At 52.4% G+C, this 25,686-nt stretch overlaps 1 protein-coding gene across 2 annotated transcripts in view; it reads right to left on the reverse strand.

Annotated features, from left to right (window-relative positions):
• Positions 1–216: 216 nt before the first annotated feature.
• DNMBP (dynamin binding protein) overlaps positions 217–25,686 on the reverse strand; it is a 33,922-nt gene continuing 8,452 nt past the window's right edge. Inside the window, exons 3-17 of one of the 2 annotated variants that reach the window (XM_059476616.1) lie at positions 23,415–23,537; positions 20,934–22,865; positions 8,427–8,614; positions 7,738–7,837; positions 7,086–7,233; positions 6,562–6,579; positions 5,700–5,899; positions 4,514–4,644; positions 4,174–4,278; positions 3,853–3,981; positions 3,094–3,426; positions 2,562–2,744; positions 2,288–2,486; positions 1,764–2,197; positions 217–1,470 (exon numbers count right to left, since the gene is read on the reverse strand). In XM_059476616.1, coding sequence (XP_059332599.1) covers positions 1,285–1,470; positions 1,764–2,197; positions 2,288–2,486; positions 2,562–2,744; positions 3,094–3,426; positions 3,853–3,981; positions 4,174–4,278; positions 4,514–4,644; positions 5,700–5,899; positions 6,562–6,579; positions 7,086–7,233; positions 7,738–7,837; positions 8,427–8,614; positions 20,934–22,865; positions 23,415–23,537 — 4,409 coding nt within the window. In that variant the 3' untranslated portion in view covers positions 217–1,284. Of the gene's footprint in view, positions 1,471–1,763; positions 2,198–2,287; positions 2,487–2,561; positions 2,745–3,093; positions 3,427–3,852; positions 3,982–4,173; positions 4,279–4,513; positions 4,645–5,699; positions 5,900–6,561; positions 6,580–7,085; positions 7,234–7,737; positions 7,838–8,426; positions 8,615–16,860; positions 17,550–20,933; positions 22,866–23,414; positions 23,538–25,686 lie in introns of those variants that run through there. The other variant, XM_059476618.1, reaches the window with a different exon arrangement.

The following is a 25,686-nucleotide window of genomic DNA, read 5'->3' on the forward strand; positions in this document are numbered from 1 at the left end:
CTGGGGGAAGAGGGCAGTGCAACCACTTCATCTTAATAAAGAAGGTTTCTGTGAGTGTTTCCTCATGCCTGAGCTGCAGCTGGCACAAAGACCAAGACAGTAGAATGCTGGATCCCACCACAACAGAAATGTTGTTCCTGGCCCTGCAGGGTCTGCATGAAGGCTGCAGCACCTGCCAGATGCTCCTCCCAGGTCTCCCAACCCTTGCAAAGGCACTTTCTATACATAAAGGCAAATCTTTATTTGCAGAGCAGCAGTACAGGGGATACAAACGCTGCCCCATGAAGGGAACCTCTTCCCTTCAGGACATGGCAGCAGCCTTATCACACACCAACCCAGCAAAAGGCACCACAGCCCTCCCAGGGATGATGCTCCTGCTGCTCCAGAATGTCAGCACCCTCTCCAATGCTGTGCAGTAAAGCACAGGTGAGGCAATTCTGGTCAGACCCCAAAAAACAGGGTGGAGGACAGCTTGTGCTTTGCTTTCTCCCCTGCTCCACCCAGAGCGGCCAGGTGGGCACGTCAGTGCAAAGATGGGTCCTGGGCACAGCCAATACTGTGCTGACAAGGGTATGCTGTTCTGGGCTTCTGGCTCAGCTGAAAGATGCGAACCTGATGGTTGCTGGCAGCAGCAGACCTTGGAAAGGCCAAGCCCCTGGGAGACTAAGCACAAGGGAGAAGGCACCTGCTGGGGGTTTTGTTGTGAGGGTTTCAGAGGCCATATCCATCCCAGACCTAGGGCTCAACTACTCCCAGCAAACCTCAGAGCTGCTTTCCCAGGCAGTGTGTAAATATCCCATCCCAAGTCCTGCAGAGACAGGTGAGACCAGGCTCCCGCTGCACAGGGAGCGTATTCACAAAGTCTGGGTTGCTTTTAACACTACTTGACTAAAGACAATCTCCAGAAACTCAGCATTAGCCTTCCACAATTTAAATCCACAGCAGCTCCTCAGCCTGAGTCAAGCCTTACTCTTCTGGCCAAGTGACAGCCCCAAGCTTTGTTCCCCTGCTCCTGGCTGGACACAGGAGGCTCAAACACACCTAAGAGGTGAACTCACCCCTGCCCTCACCCAAGCTGCCTGCTCCTGCCTACCTGGCCAGTCCACCCTCTCTGTTCCCTAAAGGGACGATGGCAGCCAGTGTTTGGGGCCCAGGAGCACTGCACAGCTGTGAGAGGCATAGCCTTAAGGGTGAGCAGTGAGGGCTGCAGGGCTGGCCAGCCTCCCCCAGACCCCAGCAGTCCCAGCAGGAACAAGGCACGGGGTGCAGGCTCTGTCTGCAGATTCACGTGTACTCTGTCTTCCGGATGTAACTTGAGGGCACATAGCCCTGCTTGCCGTGGGCCTCAGCCAGCCACCACTCCTGATTGCCTGTGATGTCCTCAAACTGCAGGATCCTGAGTCTCTGGTTAGCTGACACGCTCAGCTCATTGGTGTTTCGGCCTTTGAAGGTGTAGAGAGCGTAGTAGACCTGCCAGACAAGGGGAGAGCATCAGTTAGGTGGTCACACCACACAGCCTTAATCTCACACTGCATAGGATGTGTGGGCTTTTGTCCTTCTCCCCAACGACAGCCCTGGCCCCATCCTGGCCTCTGCCCACCCCCATCTGAAGCCTGGTTCTCTGCTGTTGGAAGAAAAGGTCTCATATCCCACCTCCTACATATTCATGGTCACTGCCAGGGAGGAGGATGATTCTGTCCCCAGCCAATCAAAGCAGTTAGCCCTTGGCACCCCCAGCCCCACGTGGGTGGCTGAAGACTCACCTGGTTGCCCTCTGACTCGCTGTTCTCCAGCCCTGAGTCTCTGTCCTCCACAGAGGGCGTGGGCCTGAGACGTGCTTTGGTGGGGTGCCCGTTGCGAGAGCTGGGGCTGCAGCCCTGCTCGGGGCGGCTGCAGCGGCGCTGGGATGTCACAGTGCCAGCCAGCGGGGCCATCCTGTCACCAGAGCCAAGCTGGGGCACACAGGGGGAGTCCACCTCCAGTGGGGACTCTGCTGGGGAGACAGAGTCCTGCAGGGGTTTCTGAGTGAAGGTGACGGCCGCCCCACTGGGGCTGAAGGTCAGGGTGGCGTTGCTTTGGGGAGAGGAGCTGCTGAGCTCCGACTCGTTGGAAGAGTGGCTGCCCACAGAGACGTCCGACTGGCTGCGGCGGGGGTTGTAGGGCTTCAGAAAGGAGCTGTACACAAAGCCTTTGGTCACTGCAGAGAGGGACAGGAAGGGAGCTCAGACTGGGGCACAGGGAGACCAGAGGAGGAGACTCACAGCAAGGGCAGGGAACAGCCACCTACCCCCATTGTCTATGAGCCAGCGATTCTGGCTGCCCATGGGGTCCTTCTTCTTGATGACACCCACAATGTCTCCTTCCAACAGGGAGACATCCAGGTCCTGGGCAGCATTGAAATTGCGCTCTGCCTGGAAGAGACTCTCTGGGGGATAGCGGGCCAGGAGGGCAGCGCGGATGTCATCCGACTGCAGGAAGTGGGTGGGCTGCAGAGGAACAAGGCAGGTGTGAGTGGCTGTGCTGGGCTCTGCAGGCCCTGGCACCGGGCAGAGGGAACTCACCAGGCCACCGAGGGGCTGCCGCCGGGCAGACTGCCGCTCCATGCTTTTCCTTTCAAAAGTCTTCTTGGGAGCTGCCTGGGACTCTGGGAAGAAGGTGAAGGCCTGGAGCTGCTGGAGGACTCGACTGTGCTCATCCTGGAAGATGGCAATGAGGTTCCCTTCCCTGCCAGACACCTTCAGCAACTGGAACCAGAGCAAAGTCAGGATCCTGGTTAGGTGACAGGTGCAGGAAGAAGTGACCAAGCATAGACCATGGCAGGGCTCTGAGTTCTGTCTGTGACTTGCATCAAGCCCAGGTCTGCAGTCCTGTCTGGACTCAGCTCTAAGTGGTCCTCAAACTTGTGACCTGAGATTCTCTCAGGTGAATGCTGTCCTGCCACTGCTCCAAGAGCCTTCTACACACAACTGCAACATAACCCTGCAATCCTGGCTCCAACACCATCCCACAGGAGCTCTCCACAAGTCACTAGTGCCCTGAAACTGCAGTAGCAGCTTCCCCCACGATGTGACACGTCCCAGTGAGTGAACTCACCGACAGCAGCGGTGTGAGCTCCTCCAGGGCCAGGCGCACGAAGTCGCAGTGTGCCTCGGCGTAGCCACGCACGCAGCTGGCAAAGAGCTCCTTGGCGAAGCGCAGGAACTGGGGCAGCTCGTCCAGCAGCTGCGCGTTGAGGGCCTCGTAGTTGTTGCGGGCTGACTGCAGCTCCTCCAGCGTCCGCTTGTCCTTCAGCTTCTCCGCTCGCTCGGAGCAGTTGTGGAAGTCGAGCAGTTTGTCGAAGCGCTTCTGCACCAGCTTGTGGGGCCCCGCAAACATGCTCAGCAGCTGGCTCAGGGGCGAGCTCACCAGACGCTCTGTCCGCTCTTTCTGGTGGGCACAGGTGCAGGGAGACGGTGAGACAGGGTGCTCTCTCCCACTGTGAATGCCAGCAGCTCACTCTCCAGCACACAGCCCCCCCAGGACAATACAGTGACTGTCTCCTGGTGGCAGCCACTGGAGCTCCAGAGGTCCCTTCCAACAGCAATTATCCTACAATCTTACATAATTGTGCCAGCATGGGTAACTCTATGCAAAGTACCTGAACCACTCACATAAAGAGCTGTAGCATTTCAGGTAGGGCTGAAAAAATGCAGGCACAGTCATAAACTGCTAGGCATCACAGCTCTCAGGAGGGCACAGCTAAAAAGGAATGCTCACAGCTCTCCCAGGTTACCATCCCTGCAGCCTCCCAGAGCCTGCCCATCTGCAGCAGACCCCCAGGGAGGGCCTCAAAGGGGCACAAGCCTCACTCACAAAGCTAGAGAAGAGCTGGTCACTGATGAGACGATTCACTTTCTGGAACTGGTCCAAGTCCCCACTTCCCTTCTCTGTGCACAGGTCCCACATGCTCCCTGCTGCCAGTGCCTTCATACAAGCTGACTCCTGCACCAGAGAGACACAGCTGAGCCATGCTTGCTGCCCAGAAGGGGCTCCCAGGGCAGCCCAGACCACCCAGCCCCAGCAGAGCTGAGGCAGGAGCCGTGGCCAGAGGCACTGCAGGCACACACCATGCAGACAGGAGGGGCAGTGCATGGTGAGCCCCACAGGCCTGGCATCACACCCAGAGTGGCTCACCCGGACATGCTGCAGGTACAGGGAAAGGTCCCGGATGAAGGACTTGATCAGACGCTCCTGCATCCGGAAGTTCTTCTCTGTCTCTTCAAAGGCTTCATCCTTTAGCTGTGAGAGAAAGTGTTTCAAGGGAGGCAATGCAGGACTCAGTCCCTCCCAGACTACAAGATGTGGGGCTCTCCTGCCCCCAAGCTGGGCAGCAGAGATGGGTGGATCAGACCCTAAGTTCACTCTGCCTCGCTGGCCTGGATCAGAGCTGGACAGGGAAAAGAAGGGGTGTGGAGGGACAGCAGATACTGCTGGAGAAGCACTGCAGGGGCTAAGTGCAGCTGATGCACAGTACCTGGGGGGCAAAGCCTGTGAGATGCTTGAGGTGGCTGCTCACACGGTTGGATTTCTTGATGATAGAGTGGAAGTTGAGCTTGGAGATCTTCTCCATGAGGCTATCCTCATCCCCTTTTCTGTACTTTAGCACTAAAGAGATTGATACAGAAATCAAAACACTTGTAAGCACAAACACCCATGTCTTACACTGCTTCATCAACAATCACCTTGTTAGTTCTCCTCTTCCCCAAGCCTCTGCAGTCCTAAGAACCCCACATTTCATTACAGAATGGCTTGGGTTGAAGTGACCTAAAAATCATCTAGTTCTAACCCCTTTACATCTACAAGACCAAGCTGCTCAAAGCCCCATCCAACCTGGTCTTCCTGAACACTTCCTTGGGTGGGGCATCCATAACTTCTGCAGGCAGCCTGATCCAGTGCCTTACCATCCTCACTGTAAAGACTTTTCCCAGCCGTTATTATTTTTAAAGCTATTATCCAGCCCTATCACTGCATGCCCTTATAAAATATTGTATAATAACCTCCCATCTCATCCAGCACTGTGTCACATGTTTGGTTCTTGACATGCCCTTCAGTTTGTAGACAAAGAATTCAAAGTCTTCCACAGGATTATGCATAGTGCCATCATAAGATGACATAGGAGATGATGCACAATAGTCCCTGGACATGCAGAAGGTGTCTATATTGCTTCTTTAGCAAATACAAGCAATCATTACATGCAGCCTCTGTCACCTCAGCTTCAGTGGGGCTATGAGGAAAGACTGAAGTGTAAGATTTGCACAAACTGGGGACTTTCAAGGGAAAACAGGGTGGCTAGCAGGTATCAAAGGGAGTAATTTTCTCCCTCTGTTCAGCCCCAGTGAGGCTACACTTGGGTAGTTTTGGTAGTACACTGTGTCTAGTTTTGGTGCCTGGAGGCCATGGGCGATGTGGGAGAACCACATCTCCTAATCCATGAGGAGAGATGGGGGAGCCAGGTGGGCTGGACATGAGGAAGTAGAGGGGGATCTGCTCACAACCAGCAGCTACCTGAAGGGCAGTTACAAAGGTGATGGGGCCCAACTCCCCTAAGCAGCGAGAGTTCTCCATGACATGGTTGCCAGCTAAGGCTCAGTGGCCAGGACACACTGATCTCAGCACAGCCACTCCTGTCTCTCTGTGCCCAGCACTGCCCAGCTCCTCACCCAGGTCCTTGCGGCGCTTGTACTCGTTGATGTTGACATTGATCTCTTTGACTGCAAGGACAGCAGCTGTGAGTGGTGCCTTATCAGGGTGGGCCTCAGGGGTAGCACTCAGCAGCTCCATCAGCAGCAGCGGGTACCGCATCACCCTCTGCACTGGCTTGATGAGGAAGGAGCCCAGGTTAATGTAGTTTGTGCAACCCCTGGAAAGTCAGGACAAAGGAGATGTACCAGGTGTCAGTCCGGCTCTGCCACACAGATTCTGCCCCCTCAAACCAGTGCCAACCAGACCCAGACCTACAATGCTTCTAAATCCACTGTACTCCCTACATCAAGCCACCCTTATGTCCAAATTCATTGCACTCCTGAACTCCTGGTGCTCTCAGATCAACCCCAGGTCTGTTCCTTACTCACAGCAGGTCACACTTCCCAACCAGGATCCTCTTCATTACCAGACCCACCATGAAATCCCACAGAGGCACAGCCTCATACTTGCCAGAGAGCCACTTGTTTCACATGCTGTTCCACCAACCAACTGCCCAGGTCTGTCTCCCAGTGAAGGACAGACTGACTGCAGGACCGCAGTCACTGCAGGGCTTTCCTGGCTCCTTGGGGCTGAGGGCTCCCAAATCCTGTTTCCTGCCCAAGACTTCCCCTCACCTCATCACTTGTGCTGCATATCTGTGCAGCCCACCCACTGCCTCTGCTGCAATGATGCCACAGACATCCCCCTCCTCCCAGTGGTGCCTCCACAAGGCACTGTTAGGGCAGCCCAGCATGCACCCAGCCTGTGGCAGAAGGTTAGTTACAAGGCATGGCCACACCAACACAGACAGACAAGCAGGGACTAAGAGGAAGTACTCACCATTCACTGTACAGGCTCCTGCCGGCCCACAGAGTGCCAAAAAGCAAAGAAATGCAAGGGTTAATGGGGTGGCAGGTGTGCAATCCCACAGCCAGTGTCTGTGCCCTGCCCAGTGAGGCTGCCAGGGCAGTGGGCAGCCCTCTCCTCCCAGAGCAGCCACTGGTACTGCTGGCTCCTGGGGCAGTTGGCTCCACAAGCTGTGCCTGCTCCACAAGCAGCTCCTTCCTCAGCAGCCATGGTGGCTCAGGGTTTGGGCAACAGGAGCCCTCAGTCCAGGACATGCCACCTTCTCTATACATTGGTGGCTTCTATGCAGATTTTAAGGGGGTCTACAAGTTTCCTAGCCCATGTGCATTGGTGCAGGGGGCCATTTGAACCCAGAGCCCAGTCAACTATGCAGTGCCACCATCAGACCTTCTGCAGTCACCACCTGAACTATCTAAACACTGCTGAAGAGGGGCAGGGATGTTGGAAACTGATCCCCCTATCCCAACCTGGTGGCTGCCACCTGAGGAGGCTCAAACCTGAGACTATCCAGCAGCTCCAAAAGTAGTTTCTGCAATTTCTCATCCTTCTCGTAGGTTTCCAGCAGTGCAATGGCCTCATCATGGTTCTGGCAATACACCCTGTAGACACTCTCCAGCTCTGCACGATGTGTCAGGAACACTGGTCCTGCAGACAGCAGCAAAGCAGAACTTCAGAGTCTCCTGGTTCCCAGCTGCCTCCAAAAACACTGGTGTGTCTCTTGATAAGACATCCGGTGTCCCCGTTCCACACGCACAGCTCAAGAAAAGAGCTCTGCTACAGCACGCAGGACCCCTCCTCATCACCCACCAACACAGAGAGCTCAACCAATCCAGGTCTCCCGGGGGAATAGTGGAGATAATGGTCACAGGAGCCACAGAGCAAAGGCACAGGCAGCCCAAGGCACGAACAGCCCAAGCTGGCAGCACTCTGGGGCAAAGGGCCATGGACAGCCACAGGCACTGTGTCTGAGCATAGTGACCCCTGGGGCAACACAGATCTCCTGGGCTTGTGTTGATGATGAGTGGTGATGGGTACCAGCAGGGAGAAAGCCCAGTCCCACTGATCCTCTCCCATCATTTAACTGTTATGCCCTGCCACTAGCAATGCCCACCCCAGCCTTCTGAGAACAGGTAACAGCAGAACTCATACCGATGGCATCTGAAGCCTCCAAGGTGGACAGCAGCTGCTTGGAGAAGTTTATTACCATGTGGATGTTTCCAAAAAGGCCCTCAAAGTCTATGTTCTGCATCTAGTGAATGGAAAAAGAGATGTCCTGGATGGGGAACATGTCCCAGTTGGACTCAACAGCCCCCACATTTTCCCCCTGCAACCTATCGGTCCTCAGCTTCACAGCAGGCACCTGGTGTGACCTCCTCAACGCATTCCCTTGTCCTCAATGCACTGAAACTCTCACTCCTTACGTGTCCTTCTCTTTCCCAGCAATTCCACCCCTGCCTCTGCTCACCTGTTTTCTCTTTTTCCTCCCACTAAATCTGTCCCCATGCCAAGACCCCATATCTTATTTCTCCTGTCAATGAATTTAACCTATAACCAAACAAAAGGAAACTTTTCCTGCACCAAAAAATTCAATGTGTGATACTTGCTGCCAGGTCTCTTGTTCCCAGCGAGGATGAGGGTTCAGCAGGATCTCAAAGCAGATGGGCTTATTGCAACCAGTGCAGGGAACCGTAGGAACCACCCTCCTCCCCTCGGAATAGCTTTAATTTCCTCTGTGGGTTCCCGTGCTGTGTAGTCCCCTCTGAGAACTAAATGGACTCAGTATCTCACCCCAATCCACCAGTGCTGCACCACAGTGTCCCCTCCCTTCCCAGCTCTACCTGTGCCTGCTGCAGGGGCACCATGATCCTCTCCACACACATCTCCAGGTCTCTGATATAGTCCCGCTCTGTCTGGAGCAGTTCCTCAATAACCTTGGCCCTCTTCTCCAGCATCCTTTGCTCTGCGCTCTCGGTGGTGGCCGAGGACGGCTCCAGGGATGGTGTCTGGGAGGACAGGAGAGTCATCTCTGCAAGAGAGATAATCGAGATCAGCGTGCTCCAGCAAGGATACCAGGGCAGGAGACAAATAGCATCTGAACTGCTACACATGTGACCCATGAGACCGAGGAACAGCACTACTGAGAGTCCAAGGGCCTTTCCAGAGGGGCCATCTCCAGGCTTCAGGGAGACCCGGCTGCTCCCACAGCCCACCCTGGCAGCACCAGGGGCGCCGCACAGCCCCGGCACCGGCACGGCGGGCACAAACCTGCCCCACACGGTCTGCCCTGGTGCCGGCTGGGGCTCGGCTCCGCTCCCACCCCGCGGCTCCGGGAGCTGCAGGCACGGAGGGAAGCCCCCGCTAGGCAATGGCGGCCGCCCCTCCCTCAGGCTGGGAACAGGGTCTCCATTCTCCGGGCCCGGGGCATTTCCATCTCAATGGCCGCGGAGGGCCCCGGGCACGGCAGCGCTGCTGCCGCCGGCAAAGCCTGGAGCTGGAGCCCGGCCAGCGCGGCCGGGCAGGGCTGCCCCGCCCGCAGGGCCCGGGGCTGCGGGCCGCCCTCCGCGGCCCCGTCCGGACCCCCGGGCCGCCTCTCCTCCTGGTTTTCTGTGCCACCTGCGGCCCCGGGCCGGCCCAGCCTCCTCCGCCTCCATTGAGACTTTTCATCACCCGCGGATTCCTGGGCCCCACCGCTCTCTGCCCCACCTGCCTGCGCTTAAAGGCTGCGCCCCCGGACCGAAACCACGGACACAGTGCTGCCCCCGACTCCTCCCTGGCCACCCCTCGAGGCCAGGAACACTCGGGGCTCCCCCATTCCAGGGCAGCACGGAGCCCCTTGCAGCACCAGTCTGCCTCGGGTACCCCACTTCATGTCAATGGCTGATTCCACAAATGCACCGTCTGCTACGGAGCCCCAGCTGCCCTCCATCAGCAGAATTTTTTTTAGAGCTACAGACATGCTCCAGTCCAAACGTTTCCAGGAATGTTTTTGCAGGACAGGCACTTCCAGAGGTCCCTGACCTCTCCAGTGACAGCATCAGACAACAGAGGCTCAGCCCTGCTTAATCCCAGGGACACGCAGCAGGGCTTGGGATTTATCCCGGTACCGCAGTACCAACTGTGCACAGCCCTTATCCCGGTACCACAGTACCGATTGTGCACAGCCCTCATCCCCGTACCACAGTACCGACTGTGCACAGCCCTCATCCCCGTACCACAGTACCCACAGCCCTTATCCCGGTACCACAGTACCGATTGTGCACAGCCCTTATCCTGGTACCACAGTACCGACTGTGCACAGCCCTCATCCCGGTACCACAGTACCCACAGCCCTTATCCCGGTACCACAGTACTGACTGTGCACAGCCCTTATCCTGGTACCGCAGTACTGACTGTGCACAGCCCCTAACAGACCCCCTTGCTCCCAGTGCTTCTGCCCAGGTGCTGGGCAGGCTGCAAGCAGCCCCAGCCGTGCTCTGTGGGGTGATGGCAGCCCCCAGCACAGCAGCATGAAACACGGGATGGGAAAATTGCTGCCTCAGCCTAAGTCCACTGCTCCTCCAGGCCAGGGTCTTCACACTGAAACAATCCAAGAAAGAAAAGACACCCAAGCTGAGACACTGACTCAGCCCATGATTATCTGAAACCATGCCAGCCCTTTTGGCCCTTCCCATTGCAGAGCAGACTCAGCAGAAACCAGGAGCATCAGCATCAAACAGTATGTTCTTAGAGCTATCCGGGCTGAGGATGAACCATTGTGCCTCTCTGCAGAAAGAACAACTTCAAAATCATTCCCAGTGCCAGTCTGGCAAATGGGAAACCCAGCTGAAACACAGATGCCCTCAATGTGGGAGGGAAGATATTTGTCTCTCTAAGCTGGCATCTCTGCTGCCCTGCCTTGAAATCTAGCCTCAGGAGAGGCAAAACAACCAGCTCCATGGAGGAGGATTCAGTGACACAACCAGCACTTCATTTAGTAGGCAATCACTGGGAAGAAAAGGCCTCACTGATTCCTACTGGCAAGTATCCTTAAGCCTAACCCCATCAGAGCCTGTCTTGGCTTTCCAGCAGCCCCCAGTGATGAACTTTAACAACACAAATGCAGCAGGAATACACAAGGAGGGCCTCAGAGCAGATGCCGGGTTTAACTTATTTTGCTCTTTGCATTTCTACAGCATTTGATAAGTTAGGAGCAGATTGGGCCCTGCTGTGCAAGGTCCTCCACAAACACCCACAGGGATATCCCCAGACACAGCACTGGGAGCCTGGACAGGGTATGAGCAGAAAAACGTACAGGAGGGACAACTAAGCACTAAGATAATACAGTCAGCAGGTCTTTGTGGCTCAGGGAGTTAATGAAGGAACAACAAATGAGTTATCTTAAAGAAGGCATGGCACTTGTTTTGCAGGAGAGCAAGTTCAAGTGGGAAGGCAGCCTGGAAGAAAGAGGAAGGTGTTAATTTGCAATGCAAACAGGTGTGTGAAACCCAGAGGGGGTGGGCAGTGAGATGATACTATTGCATGGGGTGGGCTGGGAAGAATCTTGAAAATTAAGACAAGCCAAAATCACAGCAAGATATGACCCATACAGCAGCATTTGGGAAGACAAATGGAAAAGATTACATTTCTTTGGTCGAAGAACAGGATTTTATATTTAGCCCCAGGAAAAATGCCACCACGTTAAGTTTTGTACAGGACACCTCTGGAGTTTACTGCACCACCAAACAACCCTGCTGTGCTCCCAGCCTTAGCCAGAGCTAACTGCAGTCACACCATGTGTTTGGCTCCAGCTCCCCTCAACAGAGCTGGGGATGCCCAGCACTGCTGGCAAATGCAGCAGCTCCCCACGCTCCACCAAGCAAACCCCAAGCAAGTAAATCTAGGTCAGGCCCTTACAGAAAGTACCCTGTGGCAAGGATTCAACCCACACTTGTGAGACTGCCAGCTCTGTGACACCCTCCTTTGGCAAGTCTCAAGTCTCTGCCTATGGAAGGGAAATTAAAACCTTCATTGCACAGATTTTAAGCCCACAGTAGTTATCAGCTCAGCCTGGATGACCTGGCACAATGCTGGGCATCACTTGTGCATTGTATCAGTATTTGGACAATTTTGAAAACTCATACAAATTAATTCTCCTCTGGCCTTCTTGCTCTTTCAGAACATTCCAAGACTCCTCCAAAAACAAGGCTACATTGCAGTTAAGGCTCTTCGAACTCTTGCTGTTTATCCCTAGTCCAGCATCCTCCTTCAGCAATTAACTCAAAAGTTTTTGAGTTTCCAAACACTTACAGCTCAAAATATTCAAATATAGAATTTATTTGGCTCTTATATCTGTATCTTGTAATATTTGGCTCTTATATCTGACCAATATGTATTGCTTAGTGTTTGTTTCTGATGCATTTAAATACTCTTACTTTTTGCATTTCATACTATCTCTGTTAATTGTCATTAATTTATTTTTCTTGTTTGTCACACATCCTTGTATGTCTAACAGCAGCTTTCCCTAAATGAGGCTTATTAAGCAGTTAGCTAAACCCACCAATTTCACAGCTGTAGATTTTGGTCATCTAGTAAGTATTTTTTAAACACATCTCCATTTTACTCCACAGATTTTCTATTTAGATGTTACCTTTCAATTTGATTCATCATGCACATCAACTTTGGAGACGCTAAGACATACACCACAGCTTGAATGGGCTTTGTTGGCCTGCAGGAATATAACTTGTATTTTTAATGAAGCCAACAAATTCCAATCCAGTGACAAATTCATATTTACCCATGACACAGTTGCTAAATAGGCATTCAGAAATACATTTCCAAAAACAAAGTTCTCAATCACAATTCTCAGAGATTCTGTTCTCCGGTTTTTCCTCGGTTGATGGTCTGAGACAGCCTCCCAGGAGCACCTGCTTTTGAGCTTTGCTATACCCCTGCTGGACCCATGAGAGACCCAGCAGCAGCTCCTAACCCAGCCCTGGCAATGGGGTGTGAAGATGGAGCACACTCCCACCTCTGCCCTTCCTGGGGAGGCTGTGGTTTGCTATTGCAATCACACTGCTCATCCTGCTCACCTGAGAAATGTCACTGCCATCAACTTTCTTCCAATTAACAAAAACCTTGAATTGCCATTAGCCAGCCTCCTAGTGGGAGCACACGTGCAATTAGAGGTTTTCCCTGAGCAGAGCTGACCCACACAGAGCAGATCCAAGGGGATGCAGGTCCGCCATGCTGCAGGGCTCACCCCAATGCCTGCCTTGCCCCCCAGCTGCTGCTCCTCAGGGCTCACCTGGCAGCATCCCGCAGGTGATGCTCCCTGGAGAGGGACCAGGACAATCCCAGGGATCTCTGGTGGAGCTGCTCCCAGCCGCCAGGCAAGCCCAGCCCCGGCCCACAGCTCAGCACAGTCAAGCAGTGACTCAGGACAAAACAAACCAGCTGCAAATATTTGAAGTATGTGGAGGCCAGGAGGGGAGGAGCCACTGCCGACCATGAGAGGGGGGGCAATGAAACTAGGGCAGGGAATAATTAATCTGAGCAAAAGGCTAAACTGGCTGCCAGGAGCAGGATCTGGCTGGGGTGAAAACTCTTACTCCAGACTTTGGTGATACACCAGGGAGCTGAACAGGGACAGAACAGGGATGCTTCTCCAGAGCCATTGGAGTGGCTTGGTATGCTAAACATGCCTAATGCAGAGCTTTGTTGGGATGTCTCTATGCCAGATAAGACCACAACCATGGCCCCAAACCGCCTCTGGTTGCCCAGACAGCCCCATGGCATTCAGTGTGAGCAGAGAATGATTCCAACCATTGACAAAGAAAAAAGTGAAGTAATATGGTGGTGTAAAATAGCTAAGCTGCTAAAACTGAGGCAAGGCATCAACAAAAGCGTGAGCAAAACCTCTGATAGACAAAAGAATGAAAGCTGAATGAAATCCTTCTTAAAAAGGATGTTTTAAATATACAATTCAAAAAACATGAAGAGAACAGTACTGATGAAAAGTCTGTCCTGCATCTGTGCTTCAATAAAGACAGCAAATATAAATATATAAATGGACATAGTAAGCCAGATAAGAGATAACAGACACGTCACACAAAAATGAGAAAAGAAAGACATCAAGAAAAATCCATGGATGGTAGAATTCAGTTTTCATATTTTAAATGAGGAAATAAAATGCTACTTTATAATGGACCTTTATTTCCATCCAGGACAAAGGAAATCCTACAAGGACACAATCCCACAATTAGGCAGAGTGAGCACAGTTTTTGGCAAAAAGGTAGAATTATACAATAATTTTCTGCTCATTTCTTTCTAAAAGGCAAAAAGAGAAAAAAACCCCAACCAAACAAACAAAAAAACCAACAAAACAAAACCCAAAAAAACCAACCCACCTTTAAAATCCACTGCCAGTGGAGTGGAGACTATCCAGAAAAGAAGGCATTTCTAAACAGGTTCTCCAGAGACTGGATTTACTTAATCCCACATAACAGAGTAAATGGAAAATCACTGCTGTCATGTGGAGAAGTGAGGATCAATTCAACAGGATCACAAATAAAGATGAGGCATATGAGTCACTGAGTGATGCAGGGTACCCTGAATAAGATGGAATTATTCAAACCAAGCAGGTTTAATGCAGACAGATGCATTACTGTATTAATGGAACAAGAAACACAGCCACATGCAGGACTGTATTCTGGGCAGTAATTTTTTGGCTTGATCAGACAAAATTCAACAGGAGTTCCCTGAACGTTGCAGAGGACCACTGGGGTTTTGGACAAGGGCACAGGAGCATAGCAAGGTAAACTAGTGCTGACACCCACCCAGAATGCCTCACCCAGCTCTGAAGTCCTCCGTTTCAAAAGAGTCTGAACTGAAAAATGAGTGAGCATCAGGAAGAATAAACACTGAAAGGTCTTCCTCTGAGTCTTTGACATGGGTATTTTAAGACTCCATTCACTACAAAGAACTGAAGACTGAAAAATGACTTAATTACAGTACCTGCCTGAGAAGAATATCCATCAACTAAAAAGCTCTAATTTAGGAGAAAAAGGTTGGGGTTCAGAGCTGAAATGTAACACATTAGCATGCAAAACCTTTAAGAATGATGGTGACTAAGCAGCAAAACTATGGCAGGTGGGCTCTCCTGTTGATGTGTCAGGCAGTCAGACATCTGAGTCTTATCCCAGAAGAGGTGCTCTAACCCTGCAGCTGTCACCCAGTTACACTGTACAGAAATCTGTAAGAAGTGTGATAACCCTGTGAACAGAAGAGATCATCTCCACTGGCTTGGAAGTATTCAAGGCAGGCCAGATGGGGCCCTGGGCAACCTGATCTAGAGTGTGGCACGCCTGCCCATGGCAGGGGCATTGGAACTAGATGCCCCTCTAGTTCTCTTCCAACCCAAACCATTATATAATTCCATGATCTGTACTGGGGCTTTAAAGTCACAAATTCTGTTACTCCATGGATGGAGGAGGAACCTGTTAGAGAAGTAAACAGCATTAGAAAAGGTGCCTGGAGCACACACACTGAGGGAGAACCAGAGCTGACTTTTGCCTGCCAGCTGCACAGGAGTTGTCTGCTGCCAAGCACAATGGGAGCTCTTTTGGGGAGGTGCTGGTGGGATCTCACACTGAGGCAGCTGCAGCAGCAAAGCAGTACATGCCAAGGAGAGATGGTCCAGCACTGTGCCCCAATAGGGCAAGGGGAGGAAAGTAACAGACAACTGCAGCCAGAAAAAGGCCACAGGATGGACAGACAGTGTTTGAAATACCTGGAGCTTTCATCTCTCCTGTTCTGCTGTGAGACCCTGGTGCAGATGTTGAGAGCATCCTGCCCTGCACCTCTCATCGCTACTCCCATGCCCCAAGCCTGCCACAGTGGAGAAGAATCCTATAATCCTGAAGAGCATAGGCTTTCACTTGGCATCACAGTCTGTCCCTTCAACTCTAGCAAAAGCTGGAGAAGCAGCACTGCTCCAGCCTCCTAAGGCTTTGTGGACCATTTCCCATCCCACTCTGTTCCTGGCCTCCTCCTGGCTCCCCGGCTGCCCTTTGGACGTCTTGGCACCGCAAAGCCTCTCCCTTTCCTCACCCTGGGGACACAGCTGAGCAAAGTTCCACCCTTACAGGGTGGCCTGAGAGTACAAAAATTCAGCCATTGGAGCCTGCTTAATCATCAAATACCTCCAGAGGACAGACTTCTTGCTAAGGCAGAGTAGACACTGCCTCCAGCTTTGCCATCACTTTGGCTGTTGCAGTTTTCCTCTCCGTTTCAATCCCACTTCACGGAGAATTCACACACACAGCTACATGAGACAGATGCTGGCAGAAAGGGCACAGGAACAAATAAGTTTCCAGACACATGGAGGCCTGACCATCATAAAGGGCTCCTTCTGTCCCTCTGCCCAGACCCCAGCACCCTGCTGCCACTTCCCCTGAACCCCCACCAATATTCTTGCACCAACAAGCCAAGCTGCACAAATCTGTCTGCAGCTGACTCTAACACAGCCACAGCATCAAGGGAATGATTTCAACCATGCCAAGACAGCCCAAGCCTTCCACTTTGGTAATTCTGCAGCTCCAGGGTGCTATTTGATGGTACTGGAGACCTGGAGATGGCTTGGGGACCCAGGACACAGGGCATGCAACTGTTGTAGCACAGGCAAGGGACCACTGCAGTACTGAGGGGTGACAGTGCAAGAGATTGCTATTGGTGACAGCCCCCCAACATGCAGGTGCCTGGGTGTCCTGCCCAGGTGAATTAGGCAACTCTGAGTACTTGTTCTCTGCATATGTCTGAGTGCTTCAACAGCTTCCTCTATTTCCTGCTTTGTGCTGCCTGTGAACAGCTGCCATACTCATGCTCAGGAATTGGTTCCTACAGAATCTATTAATGCTGGGTTATAAAGAGGCAGTGGGAATAACCCCAGCATCTCACCCTCTCCCTCATGAGGAACCTTCTCTGAGCCCTGAGAGAGCAGACAAACCAGGGCCACAAGTTTTAGGGTGTACCAAAACCATGCAGGAGTAACAGAAAGGAGCCTTGAGTCTGTGTTACCTGTGCTTCCCTCCTACCTAGCCTTCACAAAACCCCCTTGCAGAGGCTGCAGGGAGGGGTGACAACCTTGATGCTGTTTCACTAAGTGCCAGAGAGGAGCCTTCCTGAGAGAGGCTGGCTGTGCTGGCCACCCACGTGTACCAGGCTCCCCGTGCTGCCCCGGTGCCAGGGCAGGGTGAAGGCACACTCAAGGGAATTGCCCCCCACTTCCCTGTGTACCTGGGTTTTTCTTCCTGGTCTGCACAAACTCTGAGTGCCGCAGGGCACTGGGAGCCGTCCGTCTGTAGAAGCTGTTTCTCTGCAGCACAGAGCCCACCCTGTTTTCTTCCTCGGCCTCCTGCTCCCAGAGCTGGCTCCAGTCGGGCCGGCCCGTGCGTACCCTCGGGTGCTCTGCTGCCCTGCTGCTGCTCTTGGCTGGCCTCCCAGGCCCTGGGGCTTCTCCTTCCAGCTCCCCACAGCTGTCGGAGTCAATGACGCATGTCTCGAACTGTGTGTAGCAGGTACCTGACCCCAGGTTCACACTGCCATCTCCTGAGGACCTGACTGCAAATGCAGGAACTTCACAACCTCTGTCTGGACTGCTGTGCTCCATGACATGGCCTTTGGGTTTCCTGTGCTGTTCACAGTCTTCTTCATCTACTTGGTCTCTGACATGTGGCCTTTCCTGCTCTCTATATGCTCTAGGGCCTCCATCATCTCTATACCACTTTTCTCCCTCCCTACATGCCTGATTGACTCCATCCTCTCTATACTGCCTTCTCCTCTCCTTATACTCCCCAGAATTCCTCTCTTGCCTGTGCCTATAATGTCTTCCATGCTCACTGTAGTCCCTAGGATCTCTGTAGTCCTGATACCACCTTCCCCCCTCCCTACAGTCTCCAAGGCCTCTATCCTCTCCATACTGCCTTGCTTTCTCCCTATACTGCCCAGGTACTCTGTCCTCTCTGTTCCACCCTCCTCTTATCTCAGAACTGCAGTTTCTGTACTGAACACCCTCCCTCTCACACACCCTGTAGTTTCTGTCCTCTATATCCTGTCTTTTGCCTTCCCAAACATTGTCTGCTCTCCTGCAGTCCATGTACTGCATCTGTTCCTTCCAAAAACCTCTGCAGTCTCCATTCCTGCTCTGTTGGTCCACGGAGTTGTCCTCCTGTCTCCTGGAACTGTCCCAGCCACTGTCTGCTCCTCGGCTGCCCGGGTACGGCCTCCTTGTCGCCCTGGGTCTGTCACTGCAGCCGGCCAGGTCCCGTCTCCGTACAGCACCACAATCCTCATATTCCCAGCTGAGGAGCCGCGGTTCCTGTCTCGGATCCTCCATGCAGCGTCTCCTCTAAGGACAGGTGCGCATAGTCCTGTGGGGTGTGGCACAGGGGCCGGCTCCCCTCACCCTCTGCTCCCTGAGCCCAGCCCCAGGCTGACGGCGCTTCTCCACTCTGCTCCAGCGCTCCCGTCACAAGCGAAACGCAGGTGCTGCTTCCTGAAACCAGCCAGCAAAGGCAGGGGCCCAATCGCCGGCAGCCCTGGCCTCCTCCACCTGCTGCCCAAAGTAATCAGTAACCAGCCCTGAGCAGGACGGCAGCCAGGCTGGGCAGGCCTGCACCGCCCAAACCGGCTCCGCGGCTTTGCCAAAACCTCTCTGCAGGCAGCTCTGAGGCAGGGAGGAGGAGGGCACTGGGGCATGCAGAGGCCCTGCCCCGAGACCAATGTCCTCAGGGAAGGGAAACAGAGCATGTGTGAGACCGCAGGAAGCCACAGAGCAGAGGTGGGACACCAGATCTCCTACTAGATCTTCTTCTTTCCACCCCTGATGGCATGGAGGAAACAACGTGGTCTACAAGAAGCTGGGCTCTGCTCCACACTTTGCTGGGGCAAACTGAGGCCTTCAGGCTGCCCCTGGCTCAACCCTGATGCTGAGCCCATCCTCTTCCCAGCCCTCAGCACAGTCACACGAAGCTCAGGAGAGGAGCTGCTCCCTGCATGACAGACCAGTGCCTCCACAGTGCCATGCAGTCACAGCTGCTTGGTTCCCTGCTCCAGGGGGAACAGCTGGTCCACCCGCTGACAGGAACAGGCTTGAAGGGATTACCTGGGTTATGGAGTCTGGTGCCAACACACCAAATAAGTTTACAGAAGGCTAGAGAAATACACACTCCAGTAATGCTTCTCCCTGCAGGGCACAACATATCCCAAATTTTCCATGCCAAACACAGAGCTCCTATAAGAAACCAAGACACAACCACAGCATGCCCTTGACAGAGAGCACGAGAGTCTGTAGATGTCATCCATGTCTCAGGTTCTTGCAACACTTGCTAGGAACGCAGAGCCCATGCCCTCAGCTGGTAGAAGACAAAAATAAAACCAATGGACTCTTCTACTCCAACTGCAGAAGAGCAAGTGCTAATCCTGCCCCAGCCTGGTGATCAGTAAAACCCCAGTGTGCTCATAAAGACACACCAAAAAAATAACCTGATGATTTTAAACACTTACTGTAGAAAACTGTATTTTCTACTCTTCCTTTGGCTTCCAAAAAATACACTGAAGGGCTGGATTCCCCACTATCAACTATTTCTCCTGTAAGACTATGCCTGCCCTGCTTTGGTTGCTGGTCAAATCTTAGTGAGAGCTTTTCTGCCTCCAGTGTCTCCACGTTCCTAACAGTGGTAAGGCAGAGGTCATGCCTCAGGCATGCCACAAACACGTTTTGCTGAGTTGATGCAACACCAAATTACTGTTCTGCCTGCTGCACTACAGCTGGGCTCTCTGGCCACACTCAGATGTGTCAGCAGGGACATGGCAGAGCTTGGGTAGAACACATCTTCATTACATGGCTAGAGAGGTCTCTTGAACAGGAGAAAAATCCCCTAGGACTACTGAAAGGATACTAGCTTGAGGATGCCTCAGGATAGTGCATTAGTTCTTGCCTAAAACTTCTAGTTCCAGGAACCAACAGGTTCCACAGGATCAGTCCTCTACCAGGAAGCACGGGGACAGTGGGAGACACTTCCCAGCAAGATCCATCCCATCAGAAAATTTCCCCTGAGATTCAGCCTAGACTTTCCTCTTCCTACCTTCAAGTTATTTTATCTAGCTTCAAATCCTCTAGGCCTCCTTCCGAGCATCCCTTTTGCACACCACTGACATGAAGGCTGTTGGTCACCCTGTTTTCCTGGTGCAGCCATACCAGCCTTCATTGCCACGTGCTCTGCCTCTGACACGATCATGAAGCAAGTCCCTGGGCTCCTCAGTGCTGATTAAGCAGTGGGAGGATGGAGGCAATGAAGTCAGAGTGAGCAACTCCCAGGCAGGAGCTGGCATTTCACTCCATCTCCCGCATGCAGTGCCCACATTTCCTGCATGTCGTGGGTTTCAGTGACAGAACTGCAGTGTCAGCTCCTGGGAGAAGCCTGGGAAGGAACTGTGGGAGAAGATGTATGTGATTCCATCTTTCCATTTGTCTACTGTAATATCAAGTGTAGCATAATTTACAGCATTGATCTTTACATGGCATCTTCAGGTTTCAGAGACCAAATGTGCTGATATAATCATGGGAAATTCCTCTTTTCTGAGTAATTTTTTTCTGGGGTGCAAGAACAAAAGTCCCATTTTCAGCTACAGATATGCCACAATTGTAAGCTCTTTGCTGCTGTTACCAACAGAATAGTCCTATTTCCTTGTCCTGGACTTAATGGATGGCAGGAGCACAGGGGCAGGTTTTACTTTTTGCCCAGTAATCCATCCCACTCCCAGGTCAGGTTCAGTCCCCTTCTGTGCACCCCTTCTCATACGAATAACAAATCCCCACAGGTCTGTATCAGTACCAGAGCAGAAAGCACAGGAAACCCAGTGCCCTGACAAGTTAAGAGCAGTCACAGCACAGACATCAACTCAAATCTCAACTGCAGGACCCCCAGCCTTGAAGTTGCTGCTCACTCCCCTACAGATAGAGGGGATGAGTCAGGGAGGTTGGAAATGCAGCAGTAGTGGTTTTGCTTTTCATCATGGACATACTGGGAGTAGATGAGATGAAAGCTCTGGATGTATGGTGGGGCTGGAAGAGATGGGACAGTTGGAAGAAAAAGGGGGTGGGGAAGATCAGGGCAAAGGGATATTCAGAGAAAGACACAGTGATTCCCCAAGGCAAAATCATGATGATATATACTGCAACAGTACTTACAAAATTATCAAAATCAAGAATTAAAGGGTATAAAAGACTGCCTTCCACAGTGTCTGTAAAACAGTAGAAGCACCTGTGCTCCTGAAGCATTCCCCATCCCACACTGTTGCAGACTCACCTCTCAACTCCTGCAGCTCCATGCTGAGGCTCTCAATATTGGAGTCACAGAAATCAAGGTTCTCCATGGTCTCTGCTCTCACCAGCTCATCCTGCTGCTCCTCCAGCATCAGGCTTAGCTCGGCACGGGTCTTGCTGTATGCCTCCAGATCTCTCTCCACCTCTCCAATTCTAGTCAGCAGGATGGAGCTGGAGGAGGCTGATCCTACCTGTGTCAAGTCCTCACATCCCTCCTCCAGCCGCTGCTCTGGGGTGCTGGGCCGAGGCTGTGCAGGGGCCACGTGTTTCCGCTGGTTGCTGGGTGGAGGCCGGGGCGCAGGCCGGGAGGGTCTGACCGAGAAGGACAGAGCCCTGCCTTTGGGCACCTGGCCACCCTGCCCTGTCACCAGGCTGCTGGGCCGAGGAGGGGGCGGCCTCAGGGCCCTTCTCCTCTCTGCCTGCCTGGAGTGGGACACAGATTCAGGAGACCCACGGACAATGTCCTTCTCAGAGCTGTAGTCCAAGATGGAGAAGTGACGGGAGACCTTGTCCTGCTCTGCACCAGTACCGGACAGGCTCTTCTCAAACTGGGCCAGCTGCTCCGTCAGTTTGGAGTCCAGGTCCGTGCAGCTGTCCCCCTGCACTGCAAGAGGGCAGCACTCCCCCCAGCTCCCAGCCCGTGTGTCCAGGCTCACCTGGGCACTTCCTAAGCTGGGACAGGGCTTGGACGTCTCCAGTTTACTGTCCATCCAATTGTCCAGGTCCTGGGTCCTGCTCTGGCTCTCCTGGGGCTCAGATGCTGCCCAGCTATTAGTGGATGAAATCGCTTGGCTCCTGCAAGGATTTTGGGGGAAGTGGGGTGCCTGCAAGGGTACAGTGGGGCTGTCTCCATCATGCTTAGGGAGGGAGTGACAGATTTCTGAGTTTCCTGGGGTGGCTGAAGTAGTCCCTCCAGGTTCCAGCTCACCTGCTTGGCCAGGCCTGTTGCCCTGTGGGGGAGGCAGCTGGGCAGAGGGGTGAACGCCATTGACTGACTTGGTGTGGTTAGAGGGGACTGAGCCCACCGTGCCTTCGGGATGCGGTTCTTGGTGTCCTGTGCTGGGAAAGGCCTGGTGTTGTCTCAAGTCAGTGCCAAGAGGATCCTCTGACCTCTCTGCCTTGTGAGACAAAATGGTGGCAGGCTCAGGATCTGCAGCCAAGCCATCCTCCTTTTCCCTGCTATCTTTCTGGGGCAAAGGAGGAGTTTCAGAGCAAGTGATTTCTGGATCTTGATGGGTGTTCAATCCACAACTGCCTCCACCTTGCAGATCTCCAGCACTCACCTTTTCCAAGCAAGCCTCAGAGGCTTCCAGCCTCACAAATCTGTGTGGAAAGATGCCACGTCTTCCTCTCAGCTCCCCCTCCAGCCAGCCATCCTCCAGAATGCCTACAATCCGAATCCTGTCACCCACATCAAAATCCAGTTCCTTGGACTCCAGGGCTTGGAACTGATAGAGGGCAACACCATAAGTACCCCCTGGCTCCTTGTCATCTTTGTGGGGCATCTCTACTGTCCCATTGGTGTCACAAGTCCCTGTGGGCTCTGGATCCACTGAGGTTCCTGGTGCTCGCAGAGGAGTAAGCAGTTCCACAAAACCCTCTGGGAAGATGCCCCTGCAGCCTCTGAGCTCACCCTCAAACCAGCCAGGCTCTGGGACACCAATAATGTTGATCACATCCCCTTCCCTGAAGTCCAGTTCCTCCTCCAGCTGAGCAGACAGGTCCATCAGGGCCTGGGCTTGGCCCAAGGAGTAGGCAGGCACCTCCAGGAGAGGGCTCTGGGACAGCTGACGTCTCCGAACGGAAAGGCACAGCTCCCTCACACATGATGAGGGGAAAAAGCCCTTGGAACCCCAGCTGCTTCGGCCCTGGAGCCAGCTGGAGGCCAGGGGTCCCCCCAGGATCACCAAGTCTCCTGCAGAGAATGAGACACACCAGTTCAAAACTGCTCTCATTATTGCTTTCCACCTCTTATTCCTGCCTCCACATTTCCCTCCTGGCTGTGGGTGAGGACTGGCACTCTGTTATAGGACAGTGCATGCTGGGGATGCACACAAGCACAGGATGGGATTAAGGCATGAAGTATCAACAGCCTCTTGTACATCTAAGATACACAGCTTGGCTGCAAAGCTGTGCAGGTGCACTGAGGCTTTCATTCTCCCCCAAATGCAAGTCTAAGATTTGGAGATTAGAGGTCAGTTAAAAGGCAATTGTAAATTTACTGTGATCAGGTGATGCCAATTTTTGGAGTTTCATGTGTAATGACAGATCATGAGAAACTTGTATCCAAGTGGCAGAAGCCTAGAGGACCATGGTGGATTTGACATGACCTATGTCATGAGGAATTAGGAGATTCACCTCTTTCTTCTGTCACTCTAGGCAGGATGCTGTGACTAGATTCATCCATCTGGAAGGACAGGTGAGGCTTTTGAGGTGCAAAACAAAGGAAGGGAATGGAGATTACCTCTCTGCAATGACAAGCTCCCTGGCTCTTGAGATGTGAAGTCATTGGTACAAACAAGCAGTTTTTCTCCCTGCTTCAAAGGGGGAATATCCACAGGTTCAACAAAGCTGCTAGGAAACTGCCCTAAAAGGAGAATGAGCTGTCAGCAATGAGTCTTTCCTGTGACCCTCCACCATTGCCACCCTCCTTCCAGTTTTCGGGATCTATTCATCTCTGGCTAAAGGAAAATACCCAGTTACCCTGGGTGCCTCAATAGCCTGGTGGAAGAAGAACGAGTTTGGGAGCCAGGAATTCCTGGGGTTTTAAGTACTTAAGAGCTAACAGAGAACAAAAAGCTTTGAGCCCTTGGCTCACTCCAGGCAACCACAGGCTGTGTGCATTGCTGGGACTGTGCCATCAGCATGGAGCTTCCAGGAACAGACATCCTGGGTTTTCTCTGCCCTTACTGCTTCCTTCCCAGCTCAGACCCATGGTGAGGACTAAGGGATCCAGCAGTGCTGGATCATGGGAGCAGTGTCTTGTGACTGGGCAAATCCACTTGGTGCTCCTTCCTCCACAGGGCTTGGCCCCTGTGCAGCCTCAGCACAGAATTCAGGCTGCCACCCTGAATGGGATGGCCACACCTGTGAGTCACAGGCTCTGTCACAGCTTCAGCACTGCTGGGACTCCAGGGACATTCCCCACTGTCATTCTGAGGATCTGTTTCACCATAGCACATTTGTTGGCCACCAGATGATACCCATCAGATACTAATTTCAGCCCTGAGAGCACATGACATGGCAGAGCCCACTGCAAAGGCCACTAAAAATGTATTTCTTATATAATTTGAGGCAAAGGGATATGATGAAGTATGGGCTAGTACCACACTCAGCATTGCCGCTGGGTGACCAAATATTTTCTAATAAAACCTGGAAACACCATATCCTAGACACCCAGAGCTTCACACTGTGTTTAGGCAATTTGACACTTGCTATTCTCTGCTGCTTCCTTCACAGTTTTAACCAACTCTCTTTTTCCTTATCTTAGTTTCCTGCTTTGTACATGGAAACAACATAATGCTGTAAGAAAGGAATTACTGTACATGGAGTTACAGTAATTATTCCACAGAGTAATGAGTACTAGGCTGCAACACCTCCACAGCTTCTATTATAAAGTGCTTTTTCAATTCCCTATAACTTTAACTTAGAAAGCTGGGCAGAAAACTACAACAGCTGTTCCAAGGGAAAGCAGGAATGCAATTGGGTTTTGAGATAAAGGTCACTAAAAACATTCAGTTTGACTGCAGCATGTTTCTTTATCTTTGAGCTATGACACACATCTGTTTCTTATTCCTTAACAGCTTCATCTTCCATACAACAACCTCACCAGTTATGCTGGGAGACAAAACTCTGTTGAAAACTGCACACATAATCCTTGCCCAGTGACTTCAGCCAGCAGCAACAGGGTCAGGCACATGCTCATTCAATGCCACTTATCAGTGACATGGAGCACAGGAGGGAAGAGCTCCTGTCCACCTTTGCTTCAGACAGTACACAGCTTGTGGCAGTCAGGAGAGACCAGACTGCTGCTACAATAGCAGCCCCATCTCTACAGCCAGGGATGAAATCAGTCCCACCCTCTGCTGAAGACAGAGGCAGGCTTATGCTTTGAAGTGGCCTGGCTTTCATCTCCCCAAAGCTCACACATCTTCTTAACATCAGGATTAAGATGAGAAAGAGCTGCCTAAACAGAGACTATGAGGCTCTTAGTGTTTCACTGAGAGCATTCTGCTGCTTCAGAGGTTTCTCACACCCCCCTAAAAGTTTAAGAGACTTGCACACCATTCCAGGCACCAAGATATTGATGGCAATTTGTGCAGGAAGATGCTTTGAAGCAGAAAGGAGGAAGGGGCTGAGTCAGAGGGCTTAGGGGGGACACATGGTCACTGTTGTTCTACCTCCACTGACAAGGTCACTTGGACTGGTTTCCAGAGTGGATGCATTTCCACTCTGAGTGCATCTGTTTCCTTTCTCCCCTTCCACTGTCACAGCAGGTCAGCACATAAGCTAGCCAGGAAATGGGCAGTCTCTCCACAGAGACTGGAACAACCAGTATTGTGAAGCTCCTATCTCCTTAAGAACTGACTCTCCACTAACCTCTCTCAAAAAACAACACACAAGTCTGAATACTTGACACAAAGCTGGCAGGAGACCAGTGGCAACTTGCACTCTCAGTCCCAATCCAAGCCCATGAAAGATTCAGTAAATCAAACGAGGTCCTTCCCCACCAAGGG

The sequence above is a fragment of the Ammospiza nelsoni genome, chromosome 8 (assembly GCF_027579445.1).
Source record: "Ammospiza nelsoni isolate bAmmNel1 chromosome 8, bAmmNel1.pri, whole genome shotgun sequence".
NCBI classification, from domain to species: Eukaryota; Metazoa; Chordata; class Aves; order Passeriformes; family Passerellidae; genus Ammospiza; species Ammospiza nelsoni.